Source organism: Chamaea fasciata, unplaced genomic scaffold, assembly GCF_029207755.1.
Source record: "Chamaea fasciata isolate MVZ Bird 193981 ecotype frontalis unplaced genomic scaffold, bChaFas1.0.hap1 SCAF_10, whole genome shotgun sequence".
Taxonomy (NCBI): domain Eukaryota; kingdom Metazoa; phylum Chordata; class Aves; order Passeriformes; family Sylviidae; genus Chamaea; species Chamaea fasciata.
Window position 1 is genome coordinate 8179179 of NW_027094095.1, and position 12184 is coordinate 8191362.

At 43.1% G+C, this 12184-nt stretch overlaps 1 protein-coding gene across 1 annotated transcript in view; it reads right to left on the bottom strand.

Moving 5' to 3' along the window:
* Positions 1-12184, bottom strand: part of HMCN1 (hemicentin 1) — a 166025-nt gene that overhangs the window by 84409 nt on the left and 69432 nt on the right. The window contains exons 18-26 of the mRNA XM_066192199.1: positions 10898-11025; positions 9107-9251; positions 7734-7846; positions 6447-6606; positions 5515-5689; positions 3162-3289; positions 1600-1872; positions 629-724; positions 41-235 (exon numbers count right to left, since the gene is read on the bottom strand). Coding sequence (XP_066048296.1) covers positions 41-235; positions 629-724; positions 1600-1872; positions 3162-3289; positions 5515-5689; positions 6447-6606; positions 7734-7846; positions 9107-9251; positions 10898-11025 — 1413 coding nt within the window. The remainder of the gene's footprint in view (positions 1-40; positions 236-628; positions 725-1599; positions 1873-3161; positions 3290-5514; positions 5690-6446; positions 6607-7733; positions 7847-9106; positions 9252-10897; positions 11026-12184) is intronic.

Here is a 12184-nt window from a genome sequence, read left to right on the forward strand (position 1 = left end):
TTTCCAAGCCAGCTCCCCAAGGGCTGTATGTGTTATTTACCATGGACTTTCAGGCTGTATCTCCTCTGTGTGCTCCCAGCCTCATTGGCTGCCACGCAGACATAGTCCCCACTGTCCGAGGGTGTGAGGGCAGCTATGACCAGCAGGGTCCCATCCTCCAGCACCGAGAGCCCCGGCTCAGCCCCGGTCAGCTCCCGCCCATTCCGCAGCCATTTGATGGCAGGCTTGGGAATACCTGCATAGAAAAGGGGGGAACAGCCACAAATGCTTCGCTCAGTCAGAACAAGATTGATTCAAACAACTCCTGCTGCTTTCTGGAAGTCTTGCTGGAAGGACAACACACAGGGAGGCCAGGAGCTTCCAAGAGGAAGCCCCAGCTGTTACAGGATGATTTTAACATTAAAAATCTTCATCCTAAATATTGTAAAATCCTTGTTGGCTAGCAATGACTTTCCACAGGACTTCCACACGCAGCAGTAATTTAAATCACTGTTAGTTTGAATTTTTCCATATAAAGCATATATGGAAAGTACTGTGTGGATTGGACATTTTTACAGCAGCGTTGTCATTTGCAATGGTCAGCAGAAAAAGATCCTTTTGTCACTACCAGGGGGAAGGAGACACTCACCTTTTGCAGGGCACGGGAACGCGATGCGCTGGTTGGCCACTCTTTCTTGGAAGGGGCTGTTGAATGGAGGCTCCAGGTCCTCGATTGTGGGAGGCTCTGAAAGAAAATCAAACCCAAAAAAACTGCTCGATCTCTGCTGCCAATATAAAAATACAGTTTGACAATACATAACACTAAGTCTCACTCATTCACACAAGGTCACATTCCATTACATTGACTGGGAATGGGTACTACACAAGTAGTTTCCATTTCAGTGGGAATGTTTAGGAAGTAAGCAGTACAAAGACACTTTCAAACTTCACAGAAAATAATTCTTTTTAAATCTTGTATATTTATTTTAAAGGCAATGTTCTGCATAATCTGAAAAATGTTAACTGTTTTTTCCTCCCACCACATATTTTAGTGCTACTGCCATCCTTTGTTCTCAAGTCTCATTTTAAAGTCCTGTGCAGATGGAGACTATATGAAGAATATTCTTTATAATCAAATAAAGTTACTGAGAGTTCTTTGTTGTCTGTAGGAAGCGTTTCTCAGCATCTCTAATCCAAAGGGATCAGAATGTTGCCTTTAGACTTCTGCAAAGAAGAAACAGTTCCTGCTTAGCTTAAGTCAGTCATGCTCCATTGACATCTGTCAGCCCCTCAGGTGAGGACTTACGCTACATATTTAAATTGGCACATTGACCACTTACCCTTTCACCATTTCAACATCATTTTTTAATTTAAATATATATAGACAGAGAGTGTGTGCACGCTTCTTTTTTTTATTTCTGCAACCTCTCCAAAGACTATTTGCTCATTCTAATTCTCCTCAATTACCATCAGAACATAACATCTAAACCAGATGTGGCTTTTGCATCACGCAACAGTGGGCCAGAGAAAGCCCTGCCCTGCGAGGCCCCAACCCCACACCACTGGCAGGGAGCCCCTGCCAGCCTGGGCCAGGGCAGGAGCGTGGTCCCTAGTGAGTACCTTGCACTTGTACTGCGACCTCTGCTGTGTCACTGCCCGCACCGTTGGTGGCCACACAGGTGTAGATGCCAGCATCGGGGAGCTGGATGCTGCTGATGCCCAAAGCTCCATCTGGGCTCTGCAGGAACTTCCCCCCGTCTGTGGGCACAGCACTCGTGCCTCGGAACCAAGAGATGGATGGGGCAGGGATGCCCTGGGCACTGCAGGGAAGCTCCACCCGCTGCCCAGCCTGCACTTTCAGAACTCGAGGCCCATGCTGGATCCTTGGAGGAACTGAGGAAGACAAGTTTAGTCCACAGAAATGTGTAAGAAATAATGAACAGGAACATTCTTAAGACTAGGAGAGCTGGTGGTGTTCAGCCTGGTGAAGAGAAGGTTCCAGGGAGACCATAGAGCACCTTCCACTGCCTAAAGGGGCTCCAGAAGAGCTGAAGAGGAACTTGGAAAAAGGGATGGAGGGACAGGACAAGGGGGAACTATTTTAAACTAAGAGAGGGGAGATTCAGACCAGATGTAAGGAAGAAAATTTTATGGTCAGGGTGGGAAGGCCCTGGCACAGGGTGCCCAGAGAAGCTGTGGCTGCCCCTGGATCCCTGGAAGGGTCCAAGGCAAGGCTGGACAGGGCTTGGGACACCCTGGGATAGTGGGAGGGCACTGGGTGCCCTCCTGGGCAGGGGGTGGCACTGGGTGACCTTTAAACGTCGCTTTCCACTCAAACCATTTTATGATCCTATGAAACACTTTTCTATTTTTATCATTTCAGAAAATGTTCCTTATTTACTGAAATCAAATGCCTTCAGGTGACTACAAAAGCAGCCCTGCATGTTCTCTGCACAGAATAGGATGGGAGATACCTTGGTGCTGAATTTATCTGAACAAGCCACACAGCATGACTCCCATGAGCAGTGTCATATTCTGAAGCACACTGGAAGAGCTCCTCATAACACAAAACAATTCAAAAGCTTTTATGATAGAGTTAATCGCATTTTCCTTTTGGCATTTTAATTTCCTTTCTCTAATCCCTGATCTTTGTACGTTTCCAAACACAAGTTCAGACAAGGGAGATAAAATATGACTAGAAGTGATTTCGCTGGTCCTACAGAATAATATAAATCCACCGTAAGTCTTTTGCCACAATATTTTTTTTTCCTACGGATTATTGGCAACAAAAAGACTTTAAAAATATGCCTGAAACAATAACAAGTGACATTTTTCCAGACTTGACATTGTGTGAGTGTTTAAGAGACAGTGGTTGGGCCCCAGTATGGGGAGAGCAGGAGAGACAAAGGAGTGACATGAGATAAAGGTAAAGAGAGGGAGAGGGACACAGATCCTAGCTGGAGCCACTGGACACCTTTACACATATCTATGTATTTGAGTGTGTTCATACAGTATTTCCTTTCCACAAAATCAGTAACTCACATATGAAGATAATACAACCTGAAAGAACAACAGTTGAGAGAATTTAATGTCAGCGTAGGAAAAAAACTTTCAAAATCTCTTAAAGATGCTCAGTTCCATGTGGAAATTTGCAGATGATGAACCCTGGAGTTCCAACTCACCATGTACACTGAGCTTCACTGACTGAGTCACATTCCCAGCAATGTTTGTAGCCACACAGATATACATTCCACTGTCTGAGACTTGGGTCTCACTGATCTTCATTGACCCTGAGGGGAGGAAAGTGTGTCTGGAAAAAGAAGTAGCAGATAAACCATATAAACATGTATGGAAAGGTGAATGACCCCTCCATACGCACTGCTAATGACTGCTATGAGCTAAAATAACACCATTCTGACCATATTACCCAACTATGACTTACATTTACTTTTTTTTTCTAACTCTTTATGGAGCCCCTACATTCGTAAAACAGAGCAAATATCTAAAATTTAAGATCCAAATTACAGAATTTGGTTCTAGCTATTTATAGGACTTATTACAATGTGATAGAGGCAGAGAAATGGAGCTCTTCACCCTCTTGTTAAAGTTTTTTGCTAAGCTCAGGTCAGCAGGGTCAGAAAGTTAAAACTCTTACTCCTGCTTCATCCTGGCAAAAAAATGTTACATTGATTCAAGATGGAAGACAGGATTTTGATTCAAAACTGCCAGTTCTGGTGTTTACAGGAATTGCCATTATTCCCCAGTAAATAATTAACTACACAGCATTAGGTTCTCCCACTGTTCTGATCACAGATCTGTAACACCAGAAGCTACTTTAGCCAGCTAAGTCACAACCTTCTGTAGGAGTCCAATGTAATAGAGACAGGAAAAATAAGTGAGGAGGGAAGAAAAAATGACAGCTAAGGACTGACAAGAAGAAAATCAAGCCTGGCACTCAAGAAAAAAAAATCCCAGAATTGGTGGGATCATCTGTCTTCCTTTCTGTGGCCCTAATTAGGACAATGTTATCATAGGGACATAAATGGCAAATTTGGAGATTGCAATGGCTGGAGAGATGAATGGAAGGAAAGTGAAATGTAGTTTCTCCAGTGTAAAATCTGTCTGATACTACAATTCTTCCTCTGCTGCCTGTATCTTTCCAAACTTTTTGGCACTTTTTTTATAAGCCCAGAAGACAAATTTCTGAGACAATTTCTCCTCCTCAATTTTGTCCAGTAATTACTTTTGCTTTCTGATAACAGTTCCTTCATATCTGATTTCCCTCTCCCTTTGTTTACTGTTCACATTTCTAACAGGATCTTTGGGTGGTCTCAAACAGTTCTGTTTGGACTAATCTGTAACTTTTGCTGACATCTGTAAACAATTTTATGGAACGGGTTAAGCTAGACTTCTGTTCCTCTGGACAACTTGGATCTCACCACAACAGCCATGAGCAAGCACCCTAATTTATCAGTGTCTCCTGAGGTAAAACGAGGACAAGTAAGAGACCAAGAATGCAGATTTGTTAGTGCATGCATCATGCTCACAGCACACAGCAGAAAATCCCTCATGGATTACTGACAACAAGCCAAATCCCTGCAGACAAGCCTCCTTCAGCAGACATGGAGGCCAAAGATCTGCTGAGGCTGTCACAGGCTCCCTGGAATGCCTCCAAGGTGCAGGTTTGGCCACAGGGGAAAGAAGACCTCCAGTACAATTCCTTAGCTCAGACACTGGCTGATCCTGTCCCTGGGATCACTGGGAGACACCAGCAAGCACACTGTGCCTGTGGCCAGCCTTGCCATTCCCTGTTTTATGGACACAGCTGGTGCCTGGCCCTTCTGAGGGACCCTTGAGGAGCAGAAAGCTGCAGCATTAGCCTGTGACAGTACCTGGCACTCCACTGGAGTCACCAGCTCATCTCCCTCCCCTCTTATTCTGTGCCACATTAAATAATTAGGGAGAACTCCAACACTGTCCAACACAGTAACCAGCTCTTCATTCTCTAAGGCTGCCAGCTTAACTATTTACCAGTATTTAACTCTGATTTCACATGTTCAAAAGTCTAGTGAGTTTTTGGATCCAAAACACAGAAAGCAAGACGACCTTGTCAGCATACCCAAACATTTATCATCATCATCTGTACCCTACTGGCAGGCCAGGCTTCATGTAAATCACAGACAGTGCTCCCCTGAACATAAATGTGAAGTACATAAGAAAAGATACAGTTTTTAAACAATTATAACCATGCACAGATGATGTGGGTCTCTGGGCACCATCACAGTACAAATACCCAGGATCTCTTCCCTCCTAGCCTCCTGAGATTGGATACAAGCACATCCTGGAATGGGAGCTGTGCAACCAGGCACAGGCTTCACAGGCTTGGGAAAGAGAGTTTCAACATCCAGTACAACAGGTCAGGCAGGACAAAGTAACACCTTCTGAGTGATCCTGTCAGAAATCACACACTCTTCCAAAATCCTGACAGTTTAGAGGCAATTTCACTTTTCTTTTGTTTTCATCGAACATTGTTACCTTGGAGAGAATGGAGATATGAGCTGCATTTCTTTGGCCCAGGTAATTATGGGGGGTGGCAAGCTCCTCACTTCACATGGAAGTGTGACATCTTCCCTTGCAATTACTGAGACCTCTATGGGTTTATCATGTGCATTTCCTTGCTGGTCTCCAGGTCTGGACACTCTAGGTTTCACTATAACATGGAACACGTTAAGAAGCTGCAATGAATATACATATTTGTACAAATGTAACACCATACATCATCTCTTTTTTAATCAGGCATAAGACATTACAATCCTGTTTTAGTGACCTGTCTGCAATAGAGATAAATCAATGTTGTGCTGATGTACAGTGCCTGTAGCTCAGGCATGGGCTGATACCCACATGGAACACCACAAATACCAGAAAGCCAGAACTATCCATTCAAAAAGATGGACACACCAGATGGCTGTAATTCCTGTGTGTGCTGATCTCTGCTCTGTGTTGCATAGGTAGCTAGCAACCACTCCCTGAACTGTTACACTACAGCCCCAGTAACTCCAAGCCATAAAAGCCTTGCAAAGCACACCTACACCTGAACCAAATGTTAATAATATCGGATTGAGATGACAGGAAGGCTTGGGACTGGTGGGATTAAGGGATCTTCATTCTTGTCTCAGCAGGAAATTCTACTCCCGTACAGATGCTTCCTATCCACTTCCATAAAGCTGAAATTATGCTCAACCCAAGGTCCATGAACTCGAGGTAAGAGGGATAAGGAGGCTTTAAGGGAATTATAATGGCTGAGGGACAGGCCTTTTGGGATCAGCCATGTCTAAAACTGCCTGGTTTGGGGATTCAAACGCACTAACTAGAGAAGAGCTCCCATCCCACGTGCCCTGGGTGTGTCTAGCTCCCAATGCACTGGATAGGTGACAGGGACACTGCAGCTGAGCTGAGGTGACACCCACCATAGACAGTCAGCTGCACCTTCCTGGTGGCATAGCCAGCAGCATTGGTGGCAGTGCACACGTACTCCCCACTCTCTTCTCCCCCTGGGGACACCACATACAGGCTTCCATCCGACCCTGCCGAGAACCTCACGTCGCTGGGAAGGATTACCTCTCCTTTCTGTGGAAAGAAAAATAATAAAAGTCCACAGTGCCAAAATAAAGCAAATTACAATTATTTAATTCAACAAAAGCTTCTTTTATTTTTTCTGAGGGTGAGATGGACGAAGTATTTTATATTAGCTAAGAATCTTGGCCCTAAAATTCCATTTATACAAACTAATTAACTACAATTAACTTTTCACAGTCCTTGAGTATCACTTTCTAAGCAATAACAAGAACAGAAGGACAGGGATTTTTATGCAGAAAGATTGCTACATTTTACAGACCCAAAGTCTTAAAAAAAAATTAAAAAAAAAAAATTGTCAAGAATAATCGAGATTTCAACTGAGTTAATTTTGACATTGATTTCTGATGTCAAAATTAATCTTGTATACATTACACAAACTTGTTCTTAGTCAGCTGCCTCCTCCTTGTCTGTAGTTGAATAAGTGATAAAATAAAGAAAAAGAAATTGTCTCATGTTCTCTTCCCTACCAAACCAACAGTTAACCATGTTCTATTCCTTCTTTGAAACAAAGCTCTTCCCAAGGTCCCAATCAGTTACATCTGCACAACTTATGAGGCCCAGAAGTACCTTCACACCACACCATGTGAGCTGGAATATACCCCAAATAATGGTTACTACCAGAAATTATCCTGCTCAAGGAGGAAAAAACCCAAACTGGCTTTAAGACAAATTCCCCCAAAGGCACTGAGTCCTCCTCAGTGCACATCTTGTCAAGGCCATGACTGAAAAGTCATGGGTTAACCCCACACTGCCATTATTTCCACTTTCCTCAGGGAAAAAAAGTCAGTGCTCCACAAGAAAAATGAACTCTCAGTCTGTGGCAGGCTGCCTAAACTCAAATTATCAACTCACAACAGGAACAGGAACAATTTCTAAAGTGTAAAACCCATAAAGATACAGCGATAACCTAAGCCCTGCCAAAGAATAGAATATTGAGCTGAGCCAGGACCATGGCCAAAAGTTCTGCTCTAAGAAACAAAAGCAGCTCTGAACAAACAGAGATTTCCAGGTCCCACAACTGGAGCTTTGGGCCGTGTTCTTTAAATATAGTTTTTATGACAATTAAGTTATGTGTTCAGCTCTTTTTCAGCAGGAACAGCTCAAAGGTGAGGGATTACCTTGGACCACACAATGGATGGCTTGGGAACTCCGCTTGCTTTGCAGGGCAGTGTCACTGGGATCCCTTCAATGGTGCTGAATATCTGCTGTCCGTGCTGAATGACAGGCAGCACTACAAACACACACAAATATTACAGACGTACAGAACAATTTCAACATGGCAAAACGATTATGATAAAATCCTTATATTCAATTACTGCTTCCTACAGGCAAGCAGGGTTTGGGATCTTTCGGCCTCTTGTCCAACCCTAACATGGACAAGGAGCCACTTTCCAGCCTTTCAGGACAGAATAAATCCCTGCTCACAACACAGCCTGCCAGCCATAGGCTCATCACTGTATTATGTACACACAGTTTTAAACTAACTGCAGGTATTTCACCGACTGAAATTATTTCAGAAAGGCTTTGTCACATTGTCCTCTGACAACATTTTAGGCTTTGCCTCTCAAAATCAGTAACAGGAGACAACAAAAACCTGAATTCCCTCACTCAGTTGAGCTGCCTTTGAATTAACAGGAAAATAAGGTAAGATTTAAGGGTGCAATACCAAAATCTAGGTATTTCTAAACACGTATGAAGATATTCCTTTTTGTTCTCAAGCTCTGAAACAATCAAAAAACTAGTTGACATGGAAGGTCTTATGAGTACTTGCCTATACTAAAAATTTATAGTCGTTCTTTATTTAAAAGGAGGTTTCAGCATCTTCAGCAAAGCTTAAAATAAATCTCCCATGATTAATTTAACATGTGAGAAAATTTAACACGTGAGAAACCATGAAGTGATTGTGGCCTCACAGAGTTAATACAAATATGCTCAGCTGAAACACAGATGCATTACCAGAGTGCTAACACTTTGTCTTGCTGTGAGTGCAGATTTTGGTATGTTTTAATTAAAGAGAAAAAATAAAGCGGAGAAAAATGGAAATGACACCAAAAACAACAAACAAATTATGACTTTTACCAAATTCATAATTCATTTTCTTTCATTCGAATTCTCCCATGAGCTGTGCTTCCTTACCCCAGTTATGAAACATTCAGATAAGCACTTCTCAGTTTTTCAGTAGACTCCCACTTGCTCCTGTTTGTTAATTGAACCTGATGATTGCAGAGCCCCGCCTTTGAACGAGGATTTTTCGTGAACACAAAATAGTTTTATTCCATTTTACTTGAAAAACAGTCTTGACCGCTCAGACCTTGATCACTTGGTCACTCCCTGCGCAGCGGATCCAACCTCCCCGTGTTACTTTACAAAGCAGCACCGTGACAGGAGAGGAGATGCGGGAAGTCGGTGTAAGTGCAGCAAAGCAGTGAAAGCTGCTGTGGTCGGAGCTGCCCCTCCTCTCCCCCAGCACAAAGGCCATGCTGCTGCTCACCAAAGACGTGGACAGTGGTGGTGCTGTTGGCGGTGCCCGCCACGCTGCTGGCCATGCAGGTGTAATCCCCCGCGTCCTGCAGCCGAACTCGCTCCAGGTGCAGGCTGCCGTCGCTGCGCACGCTCACGTACGGATTGGGAACCAGCTGCCAAAGGAGAGGTGGAACCTTTCACTGGGAAAATACTCCCTGACAGTCTTCATTTTGGGATGCAGCGTGGCTTTACTTGACTATGTCACATCGTTAAAAATTACGTGTTCCTGGAGAATTTTACTAGAGCTTCTCCTACTTTCCATCTTTCATACAAAGCTGATTTTACTTAAGAGTTTTAGTAGCACCTCGTATTTACAGCTGGAGAGAGAGTAAGAACTGCAAAAGCCACTCTGCTCTGCCACAGCACATCCTGTGCTGCCACTCCTGCTTTTAATGAAGCAAACCCAAATTCAGTGCCATTATTTCACTGTATTTTTATTGGTTATTCCAGTAATAAGTGCAATAACGTGTTTTTCTTCCACAGGTAGACTATTTTCCTTTACAGTTATCAAAACCTTCTAACTTCCATATTCATCAAACAGATCAGCTCTGAAGCAAACCATTGTGAAAGAGAATTGTAACGTTCACCAAGGAGTAACCCTTGAAGAGTTATATATCCTACAGCTACATTAAACGTCCTGAGCTTGGCAGCACAGCCCTCCCTCGTAAAGGGTTGCTAGAAAGCAAATCTGTTCCAGTCACACTCAGAAGCAGCTGAATTCTTCTCTAAATATAACTTACTCCAACACTTTCCTTGGAGCACAGCTTTTCCCAGCAGTTTACAATGACAGGAAACCAGCACTACTAGAGAGAGGAATTAGCAACTCAACAAGGAGGATCCTGCCAGTATTTCTCACAGAGCTTACAGCCTGTGCTCCTTGCACAGCCTAAGGAAAAAAGCCAGTGATTCCCAGAGACTCCTAAACTGAGCAGGAAACCTGAACAGGGGTCAGGTAGTACCAGGTTCTGCTTTGTGACAACAAATTAGGCATTTTGCTACAATGGTTTAATTCCAGTTGTGCAGAAAGGATCTTAGGGAGAAACTGGCAACAAAGATAAAAAGCAGCTCCATAGGGTAAAGTCAGAAATTTCAGTATTAAAGAACTGAAGTTTCATTCACACAACCAACCCAGGTGTGGTGTCCACAGCACCTTTCTAGAACCTTCTGAGTGGTTTGGGTAGGAAAAGGCCATAAAGATCACCTAGCTGTGTCTGTAGGAGGTATAAACTGGCAATGGTATGTTCCCAAGGGGGAAAGAAAACACACTCATGCTCTGAGTAGAACACCACCAGGAAAGGAGGATATGGAACAGGGATACTGGTATTTACCTCAGCCCATCAGCAACAGGAAAAGGCAAGATATTAAGACATCTTAAATCTACAAATTTTTTCTGATACCTTTATTTTAACAAACCCACTTTTGTCATTCTAGTAGGTATATTCCACTAGCATTCCCATATTCAGAGTCCAAGGCTAAAGTTCATGAACTACAAAAATGCATAAAACTCCTTTGAAAGCAAGCAAAATAGAAGATAAAAGGAAAATTCACAAATACTTTGGTTCCAAGTTCTTTTCAAGACCTCCACATCCCCCACTGCCATCTCCTATTCCCTCATCTGTACTTCAGGGTCAGAAATTTCCTGGCATGGGCAGTGATCACATTAACTTTTGTAAATTAAATCAAGCTGTTATCATGCCTTGAAATGTCAGTTGTAGCTTTCCTCTGCCAATAAATCTCACAGGAAACAAAGTAGTCTTACCACCACATTGTTTTTAATCCACCTCCTGTCTGGAATGGGGTTCCCAGCAAGCAGAACACAAGGCAAAGTGAGCTGCTGGCCCTCAATGACATTGGCTGTGGCCGGGCTTGCTCCAATCAGAGGAGTGACTTGACCAAAAGGAAGAACAAGAAGAAATTACTAGGAATTTTTATATATTCATGTAAAGTACTAAATTAAATTAGTACTAAATTGGAGACACAAAGAAAAGAAAAACAAATGGAGGAGTGGGGAGGAATGGAAAGCTGAGGAAATACACGAACAGTGATCCTCAGCCTAAGGAATGGCAGCAAATGGAAGATGTTGTCCAACTGAAACTGGATCCAATCAAGGGCTTCCCTGGGAACTCACGTTACCCTGGCACCAAGTTGATGTATCATTTTTCCTTACTTGGGCAAAATACTGAAGAACAGGAGTAGTACGTTTGGAGAGGACAAAAAGTAAATTGTAATTTCCAATGGGCATAAAATTGTGAACTATGAGAAGAGAGGTCATAGCCCAGCAGAAAATGTGCACGTTCTGTGTAAAGCCAACAGCAAACACACCTGGGCACATGGCTGAGAAATTAAGTACTGGGCATTAAATAATGCTTTTTAAAAGGTAAAACCATGTCTATCAAACACTACCAGTATTACTGCTCTTGCAGTAACTTTGTATTTAACAAATGGTTTCTTTGATGGCAGCAAGGTTCTGCTCTTACCCTCATGCAAATGTACGCATTACATTGCATTATTTTTCCTTTTATTGCCACATGGCAAACTGAGATAACAACCAAACCTCTAACAGCATGGATATTTGAAACAGAGTAGGGTTAGATGGGATATTGGGAAGGAACTGTTCCCTGTGAGAGTGGGGAGACCCTGGCACAGGGTGCCCAGAGAAGCTGTGGCTGCACCTGGATCCCTGGAAGTGTCCAAGGCCAGGCTGGATGGAGTTTGGAGCAACCTGAGACAGTGGAAGGTGTCCCTGCCCATGGCAGGGGGTGGCACTGACTGGGCTGTAAGGTAGCCCTTCCAACCCAAACCATTGTGGGATTCTGTGGTCAAGGCCAGACATTTATTGTCTTCTTGGATCACCAAGATTCTTTCCCATCTATCTCAACACTGACACAACCCCATTCATTGCTGCCTTTTTTTGTTTGTTTTTTTTTTTTTTTAATATTAATTAAATGGCAGGAACCCCATCATTAGCATTCATCATTATGGTGATTTTTGATTCCTCAATAAATTTACTTAGGAATAAGAAAAAAACCACAAGGTAAATCACTTC